The sequence below is a fragment of the Pseudoliparis swirei genome, chromosome 3 (genome assembly GCF_029220125.1).
Source record: "Pseudoliparis swirei isolate HS2019 ecotype Mariana Trench chromosome 3, NWPU_hadal_v1, whole genome shotgun sequence".
Lineage (NCBI taxonomy): Eukaryota > Metazoa > Chordata > Actinopteri > Perciformes > Liparidae > Pseudoliparis > Pseudoliparis swirei.
The window spans coordinates 10008898-10033012 of record NC_079390.1 but is presented as its reverse complement, the minus strand read 5'-3'; the positions used below and the strand labels follow the sequence as shown (position 1 = coordinate 10033012).

At 43.7% G+C, this 24115-nt stretch overlaps 1 protein-coding gene across 2 annotated transcripts; it reads right to left on the bottom strand.

The window, feature by feature from the left end:
- Positions 1-154: 154 nt before the first annotated feature.
- Positions 155-20404, bottom strand: msna (moesin a). 2 transcript variants are annotated; one of them, XM_056411195.1, is made up of 13 exons: positions 20021-20404; positions 9646-9729; positions 7016-7111; positions 6595-6869; positions 6380-6463; positions 5711-5857; positions 5518-5614; positions 5268-5431; positions 5031-5161; positions 4776-4936; positions 4612-4704; positions 2813-3043; positions 155-2337 (listed from the first exon to the last, which is right to left on the bottom strand). In XM_056411195.1, exons 1-13 carry the CDS (start codon positions 20030-20032, stop codon positions 2173-2175), a joined length of 1740 nt encoding a protein of 579 aa, XP_056267170.1. In that variant the 5' UTR covers positions 20033-20404; the 3' UTR covers positions 155-2172. The 2 variants fall into 2 exon arrangements, with proteins under 2 accessions (XP_056267170.1, XP_056267179.1); XM_056411204.1 differs by lacking the exons at positions 6595-6869; positions 7016-7111; positions 20021-20404 and having other exon boundaries at positions 9646-9704.
- Positions 20405-24115: the final 3711 nt, after the last annotated feature.

Below are 24115 nucleotides of genomic sequence, written 5' to 3'. Positions count from 1 at the left end.
AATGTACGTTTTAACAGAGGAGACGTATGACATGATAAACCTAAAGGAATATGGAGTATGAAGATGCTTATGAGACACGACTAATTAAAATGGGTTTCTACTTCAGTTGAAGCGTTGGTTCTAATAGTAAGGAAACAAGTCAGAGGAAAAGACATCAGTTTAATTTGACTTTATTCATTGATGAAAGGAAGACTTGAAGCAGCGAGATCTGATGGAAAACCTGGGCAAGGCACTGTCTGTAACTGTACAATATTACATCTCAGCCCTTTTTTGATTCAAGACAAAATATTGAGCAGCATCTTTTAATACATTTATTTTTCACACATGATGACTCGGGTTCAAATTACACTTCAATCTCAAAAAGAAGGCTTGTCAATACATGGTGCTTCAGGCAGAACATAGAGCGCCGCATTATACAAGTTATTGTCAAAGGCGTGGAAAGGTATCCCAAATAGCAACGACTGCACTTTTACATTTCATGGAACAAGAACTTTACGCAGCGATGGGCGAGAATACTGAATATCAAAATGCATCTAGGTACAAATGACAAAAGTTCATTCATTATGATGAATCTAGATAAAAGTGTAAATAAATCTTTCTAACACTCATGTCTAAATATCTGAGAACAAGCAAAACCCTTCGCATGTCTGCACCACAAAGTGGAATATGGAACAAATGACATATGGAGGTTTTGTTCTTTTTCATGCAAAAATGTTTTAGCCTGGTTTTAAATTTCCATTCAGGGCATTTTGCCTTGGACAGCGTCTCCTGTCGCGTCTTTTCATTGGTCCAATCACAGGCTCTGGGTGTTGCTTGTTCCATCAGCTTACCATCACAACACTGAGCTATTAGTTAACACCAAAATACTGTTTGTCAAAAAGATGTTCGCTCTGAACAAAAACTGCTACTTTGTACTCCGAGATTGTATAATACAAAAATATCCTCAGTGGTGTCTGTTTTTCCACCTTACATAGTTCTATCACTTCTGAAAAATCCAAATTACAAAATACACAAACGGAATTAAGTTCATACAGTATATCAAAAATGCATGCATTGGAGACGTTGCCCATCTAAGTCTGTCTCGACTCTATTTGCAAATGTACGCTATGGTTTTCCAGTGCATGTTGAATGAAATTATTTTATTCTATGCATCAAATGATATCGAGATTTTGTCGAAGGAAACTTCTCATCTGTGAGTAAATTGTACTAATGAGAATTTAAGATTAAACTACAACTTTTGCCTTTACAGATGATTATGTGACAACTACAGTGTAATTCCTTATGCTGAACTTGTTATAGCAATGCAAAAATATATTTATTTGAATTATCCAACAGGCTCCTCACATATGCAGAAATAAAAAATAAAAGCAGAGGGATAGAACTAGGGTAAAACTCTTAAAGGTACAGTACCAACTTCAAATGTTGTATTGAATGCTGAATGACAGCAACATTTACTCTGAAAGCCTCGGGATTGAAAACAGACTTGAAGGTGTTCGGAAATGTAAAATCAGACAAAAAAAATGTAATGAAATTGATCTTTAATATCACCTCTTGAGTGGGGCATGAATACTGAATGATTTGTAACAGCAGGCAGATTCAGAATATACTCAAATGATCAGTGAGTACATTTAAAGGATATTTGCAAAAACATAATACTGCTCTTCATCGCCGGATTACAGTGCATCGGGCTTTAAAACTATAAGATCATTGTGGGAGAAACATTTACGAACCGTTGCGTGTGAACAGCAGCAACGTGTCTGCAGGCACAGTTTTCAATCTGAAATTTGGATCGCTCTCGAAGCCTTTTATTTTGAAATCATGATACAAAAACGTGACAGAAATATATAAAGAAATTAAAAATGCTTCTTCGATGCGTCATGAAATGAGGCGCGAGCCCATTGCTAATATGCTACATAAGCCCCTTGTGAGGAATGAAACTAATAAAATACAGTTTGTCCCTTTTCACCCAGTAACTTGCCTAAATACAAAGTTAGGAATGATAACAAATGGAGTTTTCCAGATCCATGTGTACATTGTGCTGTGCTTGTGCAACCATGCCATGTGGTGGATCCGATTTATTTGGGTGCAGAGGAAACAGCTTGTGTGATGCAGGCCTGCAGTCCAGGCAGAGCGGCCCAGCTGGGAGGGCTTTGGCGTCGGGTCGCGCAGACTTCACATGCACTCGAACTCGTCAATGCGCTGTTTGGTGTTTCCTGACCGGATCTGTCGGAGGGTCTTGTACTTGTCTCGTCCCGCCTTCATGTTCTCTGCGTGGATCATGTCGTTCGCCGTTTTCTTGCTCTCGTCCCGAGCGACGGCCAGCTCGGAGCTCAAAGCCTGGGGAGGACAGTCACAGCGGGTTGTTATCGTGAGCGGGTGAGACTCATTTCTTCTCCCTGAATGTGCTTTAAGGGGCTTCCTGCCCGAACCACATCGGCTTTTAAATGTAACATTCCTGTGCAACTCCTCGATATCATCAGTTTCTCTTAATCCTTAATCGTAAAAACAGATTTATTAAGGAGCAATCGAGATGCGGGGATAAATTCACCTCATAAAAAAACTACTTCGACACTGAAGCTGACGAACTGAAGGAAGGAACGCAGCAGGGAGACCCACGTGTTTTCTTCGTCAGTACGATTTACTTCAACACATTTATTCATTCAAAAAGTCTTTTTTTAAAGACCTCTAAAATGCAGCCGTGTGTCCTAGAAGATCAAACTTTTCCAATTAGCCTTTTCCGATCCATCATCGACCGGACCGTTTATCGACGGATCTCACCCGACTCGTCTACGATGTGCAAGCGGGGACTTACGAGTAGATGTTTCTGCAAGCGCTCGTTCTTCCCGGCCTCGGTCATGCGGTCCTCTTCGCTGCGGTCCTTGTACGTGCTGGCGACTCCGAACTCGGCGCTGGCCTCGGCGCTGCTCTCGTCGTTCTCGTCGTGCTCGTTCTCCGCGTTGAGCGGCTCCTGGACGGGAGCCACCATCACCTTGTTCCTGAGCTCCTCTTTGGTCTTCTCCAGGTCCTCCTGCACCGTGGTGGCCTGAGGGAACCGAGAGAGCCAATGAGGAGAGGCGCAGACAACGGCCCGTTGGACCGCTTCTACAGAACACAGCCATCCTGCCCAGAGTTTTCTCTCATCTCCAAAACACTGTGAACCTGACGGTGGCGCTAGAGGAAAAGAAAAGTCAGTTCTACGTTGCCGACTGTGCAGATTATAACATTTTGGACACTAAATTGAATTTAAATAATCTATTCAAGACTCTAACAATCCACTTCAGTCATGGTGGACAACTTGTGCTACAAAATCCGCTGAGTTAAAAAACGGAGCGCTGTGAGCAGCCAGCAATAAGAGCCAATTATCAGAGACTGGAATTTCAACTGAAACTACACTGTTTGCCAAAAATGCACGAGATGGAAACCAGCACTTTTGTTTATGAAAACGGAATATCACCAACGGTGCACAAGGGATCAGACAGGGGGGTTCCTTCACACAGAGACGGCCGTCACCACCGCACACAGCATGAGTCACGCTGGCCATAAAGAAGACGGGGGCCGGCCTGGCACACACGGCCAGCCCCCGTCTCACATAGCCGAGCTGGGAGTTTTCACCCCTCCCCCAAGAACACGCAACAGCAGGACCTCAGGAATGCCCGTCCTCACCGTGGGTCAGCGTGGCCAGCAGAACATCCGATTGATGAACTAACTCATTTCTGCCACGTCCGCATCGAGCTCATTCTGAATACTCGCCCAGCTGATCACATCGCCACACAGCTGCCAATGTGTTTATTTATGACTGCCCGAGCACAAAACAATGAGCGTGGCCGGTTCCCCTTGGTCAACACGTGGGCCACCGTAGAGCCACCACAATGCCCTTGGAGAGACTCCAACACCCGACGCGTGGAGCGGATGTCTCACGTCTCCACGCGTGATAAGTAAGTAATTTATTTCCATAGGTACATATATAACGTGTACATACTGATGGTTGTAATGCAGGGGTGCTCAATACGTCGATCGCGGCGACCTGCCAGTCGATCGCGGCGTAGTATTGGTAGATCGCATGACATTAAAAAAAATTGGCCCGCCCCCCTGTAATTTTCTCTATAGCGCGTCTTTGTTCTTTTATTAAACTAAACAGCCGTCTGTTGTTGATCGTCTCTACACAACAGCATGTCATTTCTGTCTCTACGTGTCGCGTTAACACTTCTCGGCTCTCCGTCTCGCGCGTCGCAGAGTGCGCGCATCGGGACGGAGCAAAAAAAGAAAGTCACTTGCACCCCCCGGAGGTAGATCATTTTGACTTGGTCATTTTATAAGTAGCTCGCGTGCTGAAAAAGTGTGAGCACCCCTGTTGTAATGCATCATTTTAGGTTTTAAAAACTGAAAGAGGGGGAAGATGAAGCAATGTAGCCGTCTGACTGTGTATACATGTAACTCCACATTCATTGCAATCCACGTAAAAAACCTTTATTTTCATGTCATCAGTTCTATTGTGGAGCGACTCAGTAATCTCCTCTGTCCTTTAATCTTCAACACCTATAACCACTCACCGCCGTATTGAACGGAAGAAGACGGTTGGGTTACAATAACAAGTGGCCACTGGGCTCATACCTTCTCTTGCCACTCCACGGCCTCCTCTTCCTTCTTTTTCTTGGCATCTTCCAGGATGGAAATCTTGGAAGTCAGATCAGCCAACTCTGTCGCCTGAAAGGACGTGTGCTTTTAGTTTTTCTTGTTAATGACATTTGGATTCCACGTGGTTTTGGATCACTGACCAGGTGTTCTTGGTTCTTCATCTGGTTCTCTGACTGCTGCAGCAGCGCCACCTTGGCGTCCTCAGCGCCCTTCAGATCAGCCTCCAGACGTCCAGCCTCCTCCTGAGCCGTCTTCCTCTCCAGCTCCAACTCCAGAGACCTCTGCGTTTGCTCCTCCAGCTCTGTGCACACACACATTCACACACACCATTAGGCACTACGGGTCAGCACACACTGCAGCAGAACCTGCAACGCCTTTTCTAACTGGTCACCCACCTTGTTGGGCTTTTTTCGTCTGCTCCTCGATCTGCTTTAACCTCTCCATTAACTCCTCCTTTTCCTTTTCGATCTTTTCCTTTTCCTTTTCGGCGAGCTCTCGTCTCCTCTTCTCGTTCTCCAGAAGAGCTCTAATTGAAAACAGTAAACAAGATGCGATGGAATAAACATTAATCATAATCTTTTGAGCGGATCATCCCTCTGTTATACACACAGTATTGAGCTTGTGTCTCGTACTTCTCCATCTTCTTGTGATTCTTCTCCTCCCGAGCCTGAGCCTTCATCTGCTGCACCTCGATGGTGTCAGGCTTGCGGCGGCGCATGTACAGCTCATGGTTGCCCATGCAGAGAGCCAGAATGCGCTTGTTGATGCGGAGTCTTGGCGCATAGAATACGAAGTCCTGAAACAGCGACATTACAGGTTTAGGAGATTGACAGATGAATTATCAACTAATAAGAGGTTGTTTGGTATTCAGGGTCAACATACAGGCGCTTTCTTGTCAATTGGTTTGATGACAAACTTCTTGTCATTAAAGGAAATGTTCCTTATTTCACTCCAAGGAAATCCAATTTTGGGGGTCATTCTGTTGAAGACAATGCAAAAGCGTCAGCTGAATAAACACAAATTGTGCTGATCGTGTGCTTTCACGGCAACTTCACTTTGTCGTCGAAACACTTACTTGTCATTTTGTTCATAGATGTTGAGCCCCAAAGCGTCCACTCCCAGAAACAGTTCTGTTCCTTTCTTATTCTTGATGTTGAAGTAATTGACTCCGTACATCTCTAGATCTTGAGCGATCTTCAGATACTCCATCATGGACTCCTCTCTGTGGACAAATGAGACGTGTCTTCAATCGGTGCAACATGGAGGAGGGATTAAGGAGCACACAAACGCCTGAGATGTTGGAGCTTTGAGTCGGAAGCGCAGGGTCGTCGACAATCAGGAGCCTCGGAAGGAATATCTTGTCAAGGCTAAAACAAAACATGACCGGGCGCAAGACAATGAAAGCTCCACATTGTCCTGGGAGTGAGTTAAATTAGACCCACGGCATCACGAAGGAGTCACACACACACACACACACACACACACACACACACACACACACACACACACACACACACACACACACACACACACACACACACACACACACACACACACACACACACTCTCTCTCTCTCTCTCTCTCTCTCTCTCTCTCTCTCTCTCTCTCTCTCTCTCTCTCTCTCTCTCTCTCTCTCTCTCTCTCTCTCTCTCTCTCTCTCTCTCTCTCTCTCTCTCTCTCTCTCTCTCTCTTGAAATGCCATTTGTTGCGCGAGCACCTCTCTTATTGCACGCCAGCCGTTACCTCATCATGCTCTTGTGTTCTTCGTGCCACACTTGAATCCTTTCCTCCCACTGGTCCTTGTTGAGTTTGTGCTGGTCCAGAACTCTGAGGAGGTGAGACATCAGACAGTCAGCAGCCATGCGGAGACACACGTCGCATACAAACACGGCGGCCAAAAAGTGACATCTATCTGACGCCGACTCCCACGTTAGAATGGGGTCATGCACCCGCGTTACCTCTGAGGCAGCAGCTGTTCACTGGCCAGATAGCCCGGCGTGTGGACTTCTTTGTTGTAGTCAGCATACTTGGCCTGCACTGCGTAGGAGGCCAGGAGGACAGCCGTCTCTGGAGGGCAGTAGATGTCGTCGTTTAAGATTCCCTCCTTCACCTGCAGGAAGAACAGCCGCTGCGTGGCGTCCTGGATTAACTCCTCAGTCACATCCTCAGGGAAAAACTTGGCGCGGAACTTAAACAGCAGCGGGCTTTCCTTCCTCACATCCTGTGCGGTCACCTAAAATAAAGCGTGGCACGGGTGAGGGGCAGAGGTTATACATCTGTAAATAGACTCGAGTTCAACAGAACTCAATTTTGACAAAGAAAGACTCAACCCATATTGTTTTAGACATTGTAGGGAAGCAAAGAAACGGAGCTTCTCGCCTTCTTGTTGAGCTTGAGCCATGTAGAGAAGCCCTTGGTATCCTGGTATTGGAGTCCAAAGTACCAAACCTCTCGCAGCCCGATGGTCTTAACAACCTGGAGACATCAAAGCAGAAGTATTGTGTCATGTGCCTCCCCATCAGAACACGAGCGCACAGTGAACTGGAGGCAACAGGTGCCATCAGCATGCTGCTGTATGTTTGTTGTCATTTGTTTCATACACAACAAAAAAAACAAATGCTAAGTCTTTTGTTGGAACCAGCCACATTCTAGTCCTGCACGTGATAAAAATAGAAACAAATAAATGTGACGGCTGTGTTTTGTTATATTTTCTAGGTAAAGCAAAGGTTAAGCTCCTTCAAAGTGGCTGTTATTAAACCTCTCCTGAAGAAGCCCACTCTGGATCCAGAGGTGTTGGCTAACTACAGACCGATCTCTAACCTCCCCTTCCTCTCCAAGATCCTTGAGAAAGTGGTCGCAAATCAGTTGTGCGACTTTCTACATCATAATAGTTTATTTGAGAAATTTCAGTCAGGATTTAGAAAACACCACAGCACCGAGACGGCACTGGTGAAAATTACAAATGACCTCTTAATGGCAGCAGATAAAGGACTCCTCTCTGTCCTGGTCTTGTTAGACCTTAGTGCTGCATTCGACACCATTGACCATGACATCCTGTTACAGAGACTGGAGCAGTCGATTGGCATTTCAGGCACGGCACTAAGTTGGTTTAAATCCTATTTATCAGATTGATCTCAGTTTGTATTTGTAAACGATGACGCCTCGATAACCACCAACGTTAATCACGGAGTTCCACAAGGTTCTGTGCTTGGACCAATTTTATTTGCCTTATACATGCTTCCTTTGGGCAATATTATCAGGAAACACTCCATAAACTTTCATTGTTATGCAGATGATTCTCAACTATATCTATCGATAAAACCAGAGGAGAGCAACCAACTCGGTAAAATTCAAGCATGTCTTAAAGACATAAAAACATGGATGACCTGCAATTTCTTGATGTTAAACTCAGACAAAACCGAAGTAATTTTACTCGGCCCTGAGCACCTCAGAGATCAATTATCTGGTGATGTGGATTCTGTAGACGGCATTGCCCTGGCATCCAACACCACTGTAAAGAATCTTGGCGTTATCTTCGATCGGGACTTGTCCTTTAACTCCCACGTAAAGCAAATCTCAAGGACTGCATTCTTTCATCTACGTAATATTTCAAAAATCAGGCACATCTTGTCTCAAAAAGATGCAGAAAAATTGGTTCACGCGTTCGTTACTTCGAGACTGGATTAATGCAACTCCTTATTATCAGGCTGCTCTAATAAGTATCTTAGGTCCCTCCAGTTGATCCAGAATGCTGCAGCTCGTGTTCTCACTCAAACTAAGAAAAGAGATCACATCACTCCTGCACTAGCTGCTCTGCACTGGCTCCCAGTAAAATCAAGAATCACTTTTAAAATTCTTCTCTTAACGTACAAAGCCTTGATTGGTGATGCACCATCATATCTTAAGGAGCTTGTAGTACCATATTGCCCCACTAGAGAGCTACGCTCACTAAATGCGGGACTACTTGTAGTTCCTAGAGTCTTAAAAAGTAGAATGGGAGCCAGAGCCTTTAGTTATCAAGCTCCTCTTTTATGGAACCAGCTTCCAATTTCAGTCCGGGAGGCAGACACAGTCACCTCGTTTAAGAGTCGACTTAAGACTTTCCTCTTTGACAGAGCTTATAGTTAGGGCTGAGTCAGGTTTGCCCTGGTCCAGCCCCTTGATATGCTGCTATAGGCTTATAGCTGCCGGGGGACGTTTAGGATGCACTGAGTACCTATCTCCTCTTTTCTCTCCTTAGGGATGAATTTTCATCTCTCAATCACACGTTACTAACTCTGCTTTCTCCCCGGAGTCCTTTTGACTTCACTTCTCATGGGGTCATCGGACCCTATGAGACGGCATAGATCCTATCTGCTGATGGGTCTGGGTCGTGGAATTCCTGCTACCGATGACGCCACTGTCCTGTTGAGACTCCGCCCACTGTTGAGACTCCGCCCACTCCTCCTCTCTACCTCCATCTGCCTGATGGATCGTGGAGGCCTCCATCGTGGAATATGCCTACTATGAACTATTCATACACTCTGTCATATTCATTGAATGTATTGTAACTCTAAATCTGTCCTTCTGTACACATTACATCTATTGCATCTGTCCATCCTGGAGAGGGATCCTCCTCTGTTGCTCTCCTGAAGGTTTCTTCCCTTTTTTTCCCCTGAAGGGTTATTTGAGAGTTTTTCCTGGTCCGATGTGAGGTTTTGGGGCAGGGATGTCTATGTGTACAGATTGTAAAGCACTCCGAGACAAATTTGTAATTTGTGAAATTGGGCTATACAAATGAACTGAATTGAATTGAATATGCTTTTCAATGACAAATACATTTGATACAATTTACAAAGGCAATGTTTCTGTACCTAATAAGTGATACAACTATGAGTTATTAGTTTGTTTTTTACACAGTTGAGAATAATGCACCGTGCCTGCTGCTAATGGTTTACTTTATTTATCTATATTACACTATAGTCACTATAGGACTCACATCACAGTCACACGTCATCTGTTTGTCTTACCTGGTCAAAGAGTTGCTTTCCTGTTGTGTTTGGCTGAATGGCAAATTCCAGTTCAGCATCCATTGTGGTGACTCTGACACTAATCTGAGGAAGAGAGAGCATTGGAAGAATGAGTGAGTTTTTAAATAAATAAACATCTCACGTACATCTAGTGCTATAATCCAGCCTTTATATCCTTATTATCATTCTTGGCATTATCAATTTTGTGTTTCACGTTTCCCTCTGAGCGGTCAAAAGTCACAGATTGTCTCTGACTTTTGTTTTTAAATGAACACACAATCCCTGAATGCTTTCATTAAAATAACTAACTATATATACAATTTCAAATGGCTCACTGTTGCCCCTTAGTGGTTTTATATTAAAAAAATAAAATCATCAGATTGGCAAAATAAACTATTTAGAAAAGAATAAATAACAACAAATAATCACACATGCAGTGGTTCATCAGCTGATGACTGAATGAAGCTGTTGGGAATGTTTTAATAAATCCTCCTCCTCCTCCTCCTCCAACCTGCCACTCTGGCCCCGTCTCAGTATAGAACTTATCTACAGGAAGTGACCACATCCTCTGGTGGCTGCAAGGCGCTGCTGCCGAACACTGAACTCTCATGAGAGTCGCCGGCATCCTGTCGCGTAGCGAGCAACCTGTCGGCTTCCTGCGACGCTTTCTGCACAAGCGCAAAGCAGCCAGAGCGGACTTTGATAAACAGGTTCATCCTCGTCAGGTAACGCACTTAGTGACCGCCGGTTATTTAGCTAGTGAGGCTCTGCTTTATTCAAGAGACTGAAAAAGCGTGTGCGTATTGCAAAAGGATGTGCCAGGAGTTATGAATGTGAATATATTCAACCGTAACCCTCCTGTTACCTTTAGGGTCAATTTGACCCCATTCAATGTTTAATGTCGGTGTTCTTTCGGGTCAATTTGACCCCAGGCTGTTTTTCACTGTCAAACATATAAGAAATATCAACTTTTTTATATATTTAAAGGGCTATTTAGGTAGTCAACAAACAAACATAAAGTACCTCACACTTAACCCTTGTGTTGCCTTAGGGTCATTTTGACCCGAATCAATATTACACCCTCCCCCCGCCATTGGGTCATTTTGACCCGATTCAATGTTTCACCCTCCTGTTACCTTTATATTTACTAACATATTTTACCCTTTGGGTTCAATTTGACGCCAGCAATTAAAACCTCCAGAAAATTATTAGAATTAATATTGTTTTCCAAGTTTAAGTGTGAGGCACTTTATGTTTGTTTGTTGACTACCGAAAGAACACCGACATTAAACATTGAATGGGGTCAAATTAATCCTAAAGCGGGGGGAGGGTGTAATATTGATTCGGGTCAAAATGACCCTAAGGCAACACAAGGGTTAAACTTGGGAAACAATATGAATTCTAATAATTTTCTGGAGGTTTTAATTGCTGGGGTCAAATTGACCCCGAGGGTAAAATATGTGAGTAAATGTGAAGGTAACAGGAGGGTTAAACATTGAATGGGGTCAAATTGACCCGAAGGTAACAGGAGGGTTAAAGCCCCGCTCCGCCGAGGTCGCCCAGAGAGGAAACTGACCACGGAGGCGTTTCTCATTTTCTCTGTCCTCTTAGAGATGACGAAAACAGCAGCAAGCATGTCTATTGGGAAATCACTGTGCAGGCTGAGGGCCACGCCGGCCAGGGACAACAATGGGATGCATTATTTCCCAGCTGCGGGGCCGACTAGTGTTGCGTTCTTTCCCATTCATGTCACCAGGACCCCATTTACGGCTCAGGATACTTGCCCCTCGTCTCACATCCTGTCATCGCCAGCAGCAAAAAGAGTTGTGGTGAAACCGACAATCTGGGCCCACGCTGAGCCTCCAGCCACCGAGACGTATCCCACTCTTTAAATGGAAAACTATGAACTTTCACGACCGTCCGTTTCACCGGTGTGTAGATTAGAGTTCGGTTCATAACCGCCCTGTTGGGGTTTCAGCGATTCCATTTCCTGCAGCGGGATAGCTAATTCTCTAAGAAAAGGGAACTGCACCCGAACATTTTCGGCCTGGTTCGGGTGTGTCTCTCATGGACAGAATTCAAAAAACACTTAACACCCTATTATTAGGACATGCTAAAAAAAAAACCACCCCTCTCAGGACAACGCGTCAAGTTTCCATGACCTATTCTCAACTGTTTTTTTTAAACCACAGCAAGACTTCAACAACTAATAAAAAGCTGGAGGCATAAAGCCCGATTCTGTTCGTGTCGTTTCTGACTCACTTTATGACGAGCGACTGGCGCGTGGAAGAACCTCCGTAACGTGAAGCTCTTCAAGAGCTCTCCACCTCACTGGCTGCCTGAAACTTCTGGTTATTTCTAATATCTCTGAATACTGTATCCTTATTCGCACAGATCACAGCTGTGTCACAAAAACCATAAAGCCTAATTTCCTCGTGTTAGTGTAACTTTCCTTTGAGTTATCAAACAAACTCATCACTTCATACGTAATAAAAAAACTAATTTGCTGACATTAAATCATAAGAAAAACCAAAATGATATGGTATATTGACTTTGAATAAATGTATATGTAGTTAAATCAGTTTTACATCTAATTTCAAGATAAATTACTCTCACGATACATGACAAGTATAATAAAAAATCGTCACATCAATTAAAATATGGTGGTGCATTGAGCTAAATGCTAACATCAGGGATAATGTTAACCATCTTACTTTAGCATATTAGCATGCTAGTATAAGCCAATGGAAATGTTGACTTGATGTTGGCACTAGATTACATTTTAAGGGACCAACAACGATATTACAATTGTTTGTCCCAAATTGTACCAAAGAAATAGTCTCCATAAGGTAGACGTAATATTAGATTAATTACAACTCAACACAAGCAGTAAATGTGCATATTGTAACGCGGAAAACTCCAACTGATAAAATCAACTAGCAATGAAAGAAGGGTCAAACCGAAAACACCAGCGCTGTATGACGGTATTAAAATCTGTATTAACCCCATGAGGAGAGCAGCGGAAAGCCGTCCAGACCCAGTGACACAAATACAGCGAGAGCTGAATGTTTCCTCCACTGAGCTGCTCATTAATCAAACATCTTTTAAGTGGGACCTTCCCCTTCGAAGGAAAAAAGATTTGTGAGCAAGATTGCCGTCAACTCTTTGCACGACGCCCGCTTCATTCGAGTGGTCGACTGAGCGAAGCGGCACGGTGCGACAAACATCGCAAATGTCACTACGACGCAAGACGGGGGCCAAATCGGAGTCGTGCTTCTGAGTCCTGCCGTCCACACAAGGTCAGCGACGACAATGAACAATTGGGTAACGATGGACCCACAGCGAGCTCCACCGACACCGACCCGACTCACAGCGCCTCCGAAAGACGAGCTGCGGGTGTCAAGAGGCGAGAACAATAAGGTCGGCTTCAATCCAGTCAAATTAAAATGTGAATATAGGGGAGTTAGTATGTTAAATGTTCATTCTTACCATGTTCCTCTCAACAGTTATGAGGTATAATGTCAAGCTGAATATGAAATGTGACGTGATGGCCGAATCGGTTTTGAGCCACATCCTTACAGCCTAACAAGCTGTGTTCATGTTATCGCTTGAATGCTAAAAGGGAAACCGTGTGAAAAGACAACAAGCATGTGTATACATCCCGAAAAGCCCGGAGACACACATCACCCCCCCACCGCAGGGCTGCCTTTGCAGCAACGTCTCGATACTACAAAGAACTATTTTAGATCCTGGTAATTAAAAACACGAGTGCTCTCGTTTCAGCAGTCATCCTGTCTGACCCCGCGGCTGAAGAGGAGACACCGGGAGGCCGGAAGAGGGAGGAGGAGAGAAGAGGATGAGGATTCTCTCCAAGCAGGGACAGTAAACACAAAGGGCAAAAGGTCTTTTCAAACTGGTGGCCACAACCACTGTTTTAAAGATGAAACACATCACCGCAAGAATTATAAACAAGCTGTTTGGTTGTTGGAAAACCTGCTGCTTCATCCCCTCCGATCAGCTACGTCCTGTTGATTGACTCTTCTTATCGCCCGTTTACTATATGCTAACTTGACTTATCACCAGCCAACACAACTCTCCTTCACCACAATAACCATGTTATTTAGACCAGGGATCCCCAACCCCCGGGCCGCGGCCCGGTACCGGTCCACGGCTTGGTTGAAACCGGGCCGCGGAAAAAAAGTGAATAAAAAAAGTTGTAATTTTTTTTTTTTTTAATCAGTCGGAAAAATATATTATTTTGAAAAAGGACCGGATCCACCCGTGTGTACGTCTGAGCCGCGTTCAGGAGTCTTAAAGTTCGGGTTTATCGCTGCAGGCGAGTCTCACGCGCCGAACCCTCTGCTGGCGGCACATTGACAAAGAATCTTAAAACATATTCAACCTGCTCAATGAATTCTGTCACTTCAGGGAAATGACAACTGTTTTCAAGTTGGCCGATAAAGTCGCTGCTGTGTGGGCGAGTGAACAGCGGAATATTCTACATGTTTCAGACGTTGACCGGGTGGAAGAGGCTTTTCAAAGAGTTTGAGCGGTACTCCAACCACAAAAGACCCGACTGCAAAAGAATAGACCTGCAACCCATTTGTAAACAAACCCACCCGGTGAATCGAGCCCGTCCGAGCAGAAGAAAATGTGTTCAAGATGCAAATGACGGTGGCCTTAAGGGACATTTCACACAACAACTCTGCCGGTGTTCTAATGACAGCGACCAGAACTCGGTTAGGAGCAGCGGACCAAACACACGTCTGTGTCGCCGTCTCCATTAGCGGCTCGTTGCAGGTAAACAAGCGCACGGCTCACACTAATTCGGCGTCATGATGAGTTGTAGTTTTGGCACTTTATGCCCTTCGTATAACTGTATGACGTCATATTTATTACGTCATTTATATTGCCGGTCCGTGAAAATAATTTCTGACACGGAACCGGTCCGTGGCTCAAAAAAGGTTGGGGACCTCTGATCTAGACCACTCAGGTGCTACTACTCCTTGCCAATTGACAAGTGTTGCCAGCGTTGTTCTGGACTTGTTCTGCTCTCCTTTATTCTGGTGACGCGTTGCCTTCCTTCTGACCCCTGCCTGTGTCTGCCATCTTGTTGCCAACCGTCAGCCTCCTACTGACCAGGTACGGGCTGTTTTATCCCGACTGGTTTGGTCTGCTAAGTCTCCTTTTGGATCAAAAGCTAATTTGATATTGTCACAGACATATACACAACAAATATGTAGACCCAACAAAAAGACCAGGTGGCAACATGTAGGTAGAATACCCATCTGACCATGTTCTTTCTCCAATATAGATGTTATATACCTAATACAAGTATTTAAGCCTAATTCCATGTTTCCAGCATAGTCCAGTCCCTACAAGTTGACCACACAAGCACAAGACGGATACAAACCCCTCTTCTTATGTCGACTGTGGAGCTTTGCTTTTGCTATTCTCTCATTATGTACAGTTTGAACGCTGCTGGCTTGACGGTTGTACGAGACACTTTCATTACAATGACTGACAAATAATCATAACATTCATCTCTCGTCTTTGTAATGAGTAATTGTAATAATATTTGTTTCTAATAATTATTATGTCTCTAGCGGGAGATTATATACAATTTCTCAGAAAATGGTTTAAATGATATATTTTAGAGATGCACCGCTCAGGTTTTTGGTGCCGATCACCGATCACTGAAATCAGTACCTGCCGATCCGATAATACCGATCACTGATCACGGTGTCGATTGAAGCATTCTATTTATTGTGTAGCATTATTGCCGAGGACTATGAGGAAATAAAGCACCTCAAACATTAAAGAAATTACAGATTTCTTTAAACATTTAGGACTTTTACTTTGAAAAATGTCCTAATTGACACATTAAAATGGTTTGATTGCTATTGTAGGGGATTTCAGATATGTATGGAACACATCTGCATCATTCATTTCCTGGAACTCTTGGGGAAATCTATTTACAGGACTTTTTTTAACATACAAAAGTCTGACTTATTTGTATAAACTCTTCCTTGGTACAGTAAAAATGTTTTAATGTTAGCATAATTTAAGCTAAATCTCAGAAACGATCTATAAAGATTCAAAATCAGTTCATTGTTTACTTTTATATGTTCGTGTATGACTTGTCGACATCTTATTTTGAAAAACGGATGTTGTTTCACGTGGTTCTTTCCGCTAACTTTGCAAAACCGGATGTTGTCACTTAAATCCTTCCGCTAACTTTATCAAAACCCTCGCGCGCTCCCGATCGAATGCGTTTACCGTGAGCATCAGTCTATAGGGGCAGACATGTGAGAGTCGGCTGAGTTGACCCAGAGATTCAACTCGGGGGACGGGGACGCCGCTCGGTGGTGAGGATCCCCTCTGACATCTCACTCTGCGGCCCTCGCCGGGCGCATCGTCTCCGTTGCGGTGCGCGGCGATTGAAACGTGTCTGATAGTTGTCGCAGATGTTACGTCATCTGATCGGCCGTTTTGAGAACGCCGATCAAAACCGATAATGGGAATATCGGCCGATCAGATCGGTGCATCCCTAATTTATTTCATTCCAACAGCAGCTTTAGAAATCCATAAAAAATAGAGTATATATTAAAGCAAAAATAATGAATGAACAATAACAAAGAACTTACTTTCAGAAGTTTGAAGTTCACACTCCCTCCAAACAGAAAACATTGAACTCACGACTTGTGTAAAAGGTTCTGATTGTAGTTTGTCCACCACCTCCACACACACTGTTAATCTGCTCTGCTATGTGCACTATACAGCCTTATTTAATCCCCTGCTTGCATACCGCTGGGTGTTTCCATTTACCATTTCTCCACCGCCAACCTTGTTAATGGTTTGTTCCTGCTAACAGGAAAGCAGCATCTGTCATGGTTTCTACATACCGGGCTATAATGGTAAGTTAGGCTCACATGTTGTGTTATAAAAGCAGGTTGTTTCTGTATCTGTGGATAAAACGGTGCCGTCTATGTGTAAATGTGATTCACTTTCTTCACCACTTGTGAATAATTAAAAACTGGTTCAAAAACCATCTGTTTGTCTGCTGAACTTCCACTGAAATTCGTTCTATTGTTCAAATAGCAAAAAGAGAGCAAACTGTTACTGAGTTAAGGACCATTCGACAAGACAGTAAGTGAGCTGGGAATTCCTTCTTCTTCTTTTACAACATAGAGTTAGACTTGAGCCATAAAGCCAGACGGAATAGTATTTAAACCATCTAAATGTAAAACGTATGTCCACTCAAATGTAAAATAACACTGATGAACAGCGGCCGACAGTCGGTCCTGAACTTGTTGCGCTGCTGCAGTGCAATCTGAAGTGGAGCACGGCATCCGAGGACCGCGCTCGGGGAAAGCAGGGAGGAGAACAGCTCGACTGTGATGTGAAAGTCCTTATAAGGCTGCAGGCAAGGAGATTACCGGGGAGGAACTGATGTAAGAGCAGAAACCTTGAGTCACAACGCGACTTCCTTGGGAAACTCAAGCCAAGGAGTCCAAACTCTGAGTCTCTCAATAATTATTGCCTCTGTGAGGTTATAGTTAACCGAAAAAAATCACCAAAACAGTTCATGGAAAAGCTATTTTGAAGGGATAGAATGAATTTCACTCCCTGGCCCGGTTTGTTGTGGATTTGTCTACAAATCTGGGGGAACAACTTTCACTGGACGCCGTTAGCTTTGGATCATTTGCTGAATCACTGTCCCGCTTCTTTCTTTCATACGGCGTGACTACGGCGTGTCTACGGCGTGACTACGACGTGTCTACGGCGTGTCGACGGCGTGTCTCGACGTGTCTACGGCGTGTCGACGGCGTGTCTCGACGTGTCTACAGCGTGTCTACGGCGTGTCTACGGCGTGTCTCGACGGCGTGTCTCGACGTGTCTACAGCGTGTCTACGGCGCGTCTACGGCGTCTTCACATGGCGCTGCAAGCTTTACCAAAGGAAATGGGCCACTGAGTGTTGCAATAGCAGCTCTGGGTTCTAACAACTTTATCACTGATGCATTACTTTGCTGGATCCATACAAAAGGAGACCAAATATCTTGCCTTGGGGGTCCCTATGTTTAATGTTTAAAGGTACGCCTTGTTGTCTAGATACCCCACAAGCCTTTAGCTCATCATTCATTGTCCCTGTTTATTTTGAGAATATCTTTCTGCTTCCTCTTGACCATCGATGCTGTCCACTACTCGTTTCCTCTGTCCTAGTTTATTATGTACAGGCGAAGCTCTCGCCTACACAGCTGGACTTTCCCTGGGCTAATGTGAACCGATCGTGCCAAACAGATTCCTTAGAGGTCTGTCGGGTCCCCAGCTGTTCCCTCAGTAGCTGCTACACATAATACAGACTACTAGTGTAGTACTTTCCCTCTGCAGATACTTGGCACAAAGACATACTCCAAGTGAAGGACTAGAATACATTTAAAGAGAATAGTAAACACTTGCAGTGAGACACATTAACAATGTTCATTCCTATAAGCGTAGGTGCAGCACAGATCGTCAGAAAGTCCCCCGGCCACAAACAGGATATACCGACCCTATATGATTCCGGTCAAGTATGTTTCACTGCTTTATGTATTTGGAACATTATATTTTGTTTGTATTGCGCCAAAAAAATCCACTTCAAATTCAAAGCACCATTTTATGAATACATGTGCCAATCTGTTGTAATTACTCCTACTACTAATAATATAATTGCCCCGGTAGCACAATTTGACTGTATAAAATGGCCCTGTGGAGTTTATTTTAAAAGGCTGATATGACTAAACTGTTTTAAAGTGCATCCTAAAGTATACTAAAGTATGCACTTTAAATGCCAGGATGCTGTGGCATTTTCTTTTCAGGTTGACAGCTGGTAATAATAGAGAGGAAGTCGAAGCAGAAACAATGCCGCAGGAAGGTATTTGGTACAATTTGTACTTGTTTGTAATTTGGAAAGTGCATGTGTTCACAATACTGGCTTAATGCTCTGACAACCGTGACAACATATTTTCCTTTTACAATAACAATTACTTATAGTTCCAAAAACATCATTTCCACAATAATTGGTAAATTCCGAAGTAGGTAGTGATGCACAAGATCATCTGATGACGCTCCCTTGAAGGAAATAGCTCTTATTATGGTACTTTTGTAGTTCGACTATGCTGAGGAAATGTTACTTTCTGTATTCTTGTCGTTCTTAGTTTGTACTCTAGGTTGAATGCACTTATTGTAAGTCACTTTGGATAACAGCGTCTGCTAAATGACATGTAATGTAATGAAATAACTAGATAATAGTGATATAATTAATTAAAATGCCTCCCTTGTGACATCTAAATGTCTTTGTACATCGCCTCAGCTTCATCACATGGCCCCTGTGTGTCTCTCTTTGCAGCATAATGTCCATTGTATTGTCCGAGTGAGCGCGTGGGTCTGGACTGTGAATAAGAAGGATGGCGCACAGATTTCTGTTGTCTCTATGAGCTTGTACATTTAAGAGCATTGTGCTGACTCAAAGCCCAACTCATGCTCTCACCAGAGGCAAACACAAGAGGTGGGTTGGAGCCCACTTTCCCTTCAGTCTGCAGCTGATGAAGGCATGAGCCGGACACAGTGGGCTCTGCCCAATGCTGTTTGAATTCAACAAAGAGTCAACCAAGAGTCAACCATCATTCTCTTTGTTCAGAGCCACCCCAGCACACATCCATGAAGCTCTGCTGGGTGCCTCACAGCGCGGAGCAACCTTTCTGGCCTCTTTTCTTAACACTGGCAATAATGCACCATAGTTCTTAGTGCCTCCCCCCTTGGGCCACCTCCCTATTTTTTAAAAGTTTGCCTCCATTTGCTCCAGATTTGGGCAGCACAGCTGGCCCGAATGACAGTTCAAATCCCTCCTCGTTAGAGCTGAGTGAAAAGGAGGCCTAGCTCGTTAGCCGCGGCGGCAGCAGGCCACACAGCCGGCTTCAGCTGGACGCAGGCAGTGAAAACGTGATTTGTGGCTCTTCAGGGCGGAGAGAAGCTCCCCGCGAGGTAGTAACGTGCCGAGCCGAGCCGCGACGCCCAAATCAAGCATCTGATTTAAGGGCGCTAATTTATTTTTTATGAACAAACAGGCGGGAGCGCGCACGCGCACACATAACGGAAAGTAACCGAGTAACCCTCGGATGAGTCTGAGGGGATGGAAAGGGTGTTAAAAAAACACCACAATGTGTCCCATAGATGCAGTCGGGGATATTTAAAAGGTTAATATCAAGTACCAGTATCAATAAAATAACACCCGATCCTCATGGCACGGAGGGTACGGAGCGAGAGGGCGACAGACAGGAACACACCGTAACGTTAGTTTTTACATGCTAGCGTAAATGCGGTTTCATTTCTTACCGTCTTCGGCATCTTTCCGTTCTTTTGCGTCCGGTTCAGGTTCTATTTTTAAAAAATAAAAAGTTATTAAATCAAACGACCGGTTAGCGAAACCAGCAGCAAACTTTTTCCCATCAGAACCACGGCGCCAGTTGAACGTTTTCCCCGTCGCGAGGACACCGACGCTACTTTCCGCTCGACCACAAAAACAACTCTTCTCAACCTTACGCGCGCGCGAGTGTTTTTTCTTCTTCTTTGTTTCGCCTTAAAGTGAAATAGGTCGAGCTTGATTTCCTGCTAACGGTACCCCTTGACTGCAAGACCACACCCAGGCCGATGACAGGACAGCAGCCAGCCAGACAGAAAGAAAGAAAGAGAGGGTTCAGGCCGACAGACTCCGCCCGCAGCCGCCGCATCGTCACTGCGCTGCCTCTGAGCCACAGCTGCACTCTCACTCTTTTTTTACACACATCCAAAGGTTACTTAGTGTATACATGTGGACGGGTCCGTCGAGAGGGACTGTCACTTTAGGTAATTTTAAACCCTAAAAACAGAAAGGGGCCACACTTAATTAAGGGTCTGCTCAGGAACACAAACAGTATGGTAGGTAATAATACCAACATAGATAGATACTTTATTAATCCCCAAGGGGAAATTTGTCGTCACAGTAGCAGCACCAATAAACTAAACACACAAGAATATGAAGTGGTTTAGAGGTGGGATAAATACATTATACTACTACACAAATTTAACTACTTAGGCTATTTAGTAGTACTTTTAAATCTCTTAAACTTAAGTTTAAAAAAAAATGTTGATGTTTTAATCCGTTTAGACATATTAACATGAAACAAATTCAAAAATGTCAGACATAAACAGAAAATATATATATATATACACATACACACACATATAAAACAGGACATAATGAGATATATATATGCACATGCATATACATACATACATACACATACATACTTATATACATACATACTCCAAAACAAACAACAAAAACCGAAAAAGTACATATTTCTAATATATTTTATATTAACTTATATTTAAAATAGTAATATCTTATTTCGTCGGCTGCTCACACCCAGTAGAGTGTAACCACGATGATAATCTTGGTTTCACCGGTTCTTACACATAGGTGCTCTTCTCTTTGAGTTTTGCTCATGAGGAAAGTGAGTGTAATGAGCACTTCTGGCCCCACTGGAGGTCACGTAGAGATGGTGCAGAGATGCTTCCATCCAGATGAAGAGGGGTTGACTCAATAACGACGGTAACCTTGGCATTTATTTCATGGTGATTACAAGAGGTTGACACAATAGTGCATGGAATACAACTGACCCTTTGAAGTTACTTCGCATTTACACTTCTGCAAACTTGGGTTTATGAGGTCACATGAAAGTCATAAAAGACATCACTACTGCGGTTATAAGTGCTCAAAACAGAGAGAGACAGACAACGAACTGTGCCTAAACACAAAGAAAAGTCATTCCAAGCACTGATTTAATGATCTAAAAATGATGTCAATGACAAACCAATGGGTTATGTGTCACACATTCACAGCGGGAGCCTGTTACTCTCAAGTGCTCAGCTTATGTGGTCAGATTTGAAGAAACAATAATAATGTAATTGTGCCACACAGTAGGAGCCTCCTTCATGAAAGGTGTGATTGTTTTGTTGGACCCTCTGTGTAATGTACCAACATCATTTCATGTGGCGTAGACGTCCATCTTTACCAACTGTGCCATAATGACAGTCGGCACTACAGAAACATCGCAGTATGGACTCTCGTTAAAGTTACTTTTGTGGTTATGAAACAGCTCCCATGACCACTGACGCCCTGCAGAGGAATGAATGTCATCGTGGGGGCTCCGCTGCCTACAGGAGAGAAATCAGATCGCTGGAGTTCATCTGGCTTTTTCAGAAGTTCAACTTGTCAGAAAATGTTCCCTCCCTGAACTTTATCGGACCCAGCGATTACAGCATGGTGACTCATCATACCACACCATTTTCCCACTGCTCAGTCAACCAAAATATGTATTCGTTGTACCATTAAAAGTACATTTGTGTGCGTGTGTGTATGTGTGTTGCTGCTCTGGATGAAACTGAGAAGTTGTGGTCGACACTGTCAAGAGCCGTCTCCACTTCTTTTCTTTGCAGCTCAAGTGTTCTCACAGTTTCACATTCTCCTCGGCAGGATGCCCCTAAATGAGGACGTCTTCTTCATCTCCCACGTTTTTATTTCAGTCGTCGTATTTGTGGCCTCCAAATAAGTATATTAAATATTCAAATGACTATTTCAAACCAAAATACACTTCAAATAAAGACGGCGAACGTACACTTGCACCCTGTGGACGTAGAATTCAAACACAGCAGTTAAGGCTTCGAGCTCTCAAAGTGCCTGACTGGAAAACAACTAAAACCATGACTACATGAAGGAATCCCAGGAGACCGGCTGGTGCTCTAATAATCCCAGAGAGAGCCCAGAGACGTCACTGCGTTCGCATGTTGACTCATCTTGCACTCCCAGGGCAGGGTGACCTCCTACGTCTCAACCCAATCAGCTGCTCACTGCAGCCGAATCAAAGGGCGGGATGTTGCGGAGTTCCTAAAAATAAAATAAATCGAGGTTGATGCTGACCAGACCTTTTTCTGTGCGTGTCACAGGGCCTCGGCTGGCCGGAGAGAACAGGACTTCATCACTTTCATCACCATTGCTCGGTGGGTTCTCCAGTCGGCCTCACGCTACTGAACTCAAGTCACACATTTATGGTTCTGGTTTTGTTGGAAGTCAGCTCGGGGCAAATGGTCTCAGCAGCTGTGCCCTCTTGCACTGGTTCAACAGGCAGATTTTAGTGTCCGTTTGTAAAAGGAATCAATGTACAACCATGAAAGTCTGAAAGTCTGAGTTTAATCGCACGACACAACGAATCGATAATGAAATTAGTTGGCAACTATTTTAAAAAGCGATTTTTAGCGATTCGTTGTTGCAGCCCTAATACTAACAGAGGTACAGTATATATATATATTTATATATATTAAACACAAGTATGCAAAATAGGCTCTATATATATATATATATATATATAAAGCCTATTTAGCATGTTTGTGTTTGATTCATAACTTTTTATTTTATTCATAATTGTTATTTATTTATAATTATTAAATAATAATTAATAAATATTAAATATGTATGTCAAAAATAGGTCGAAATATATATACAGCCTATTTTGCATATTTGTGTTTTAATTGTTCCTTTATATTTTTCATCGCCGTCCGACATGAACATCTTTAAAAATGTAGCCTCTTAAATAAAGACTTTAATACAGGAAGAGGACCAATGGCTGATCAGCTTAAGGAGGACCAATGGCTGAGCAGCTTAAGGAGGACCAATGGCTGAGCAGCTTGAAGAGGACCAATGGCTGATCAGCTTGAAGAGGACCAATGGCTGATCAGCTTAAGGAGGGCCAATGGCTGAGCAGTTTAAGGAGGACCAATGGCTGAGCAGCTTGAAGAGGAATGAATAAACTGAGCCATCAGCAGGAGGAATGGGGTGAAAGGTTGTGCAATATGCATGATGCTTATTGTAGCTGAAGAGTTCAAAAGCCACAAAATACAAAAGAACAAGGTTTAAAAAAAAGGATGATCTACGCGATTCACGTGGACGACCTATTTTGATTTAAAAACGACGAATTTCGCCGAAAGGTGACAAGTTTGCAGGTATGGTCTCAATGCCCTGAGCCACTACCCCCTTTAACCACCAGATAGTGTGCATGTGCTGTGTGACCTGTTGCACAACTACAGCTGCTGTACGAACACACACACACACATGCTTTAGTATCCTAAAGGCTTTGCCATACCGCTACCAAACCTCCAAGACCATGACACAGACGTAAGACATCAGGCTCTTTGGTCACCTTGTTCCTCAAATACGTATATAACTTCCACTCAGCTGTCATGGATGAAGCAGGAAGTTCTTTTTTCAGTATGACAGAACAGGAACAATTCAACTTCTCTCTGTTCCAGGCCGACTTATTCATGAAACATGTGAACGTGTTTGAGTAGTTGCTCCAGAAAAGGCTTGAATCCAGAGAATGGTTACAGACAGCG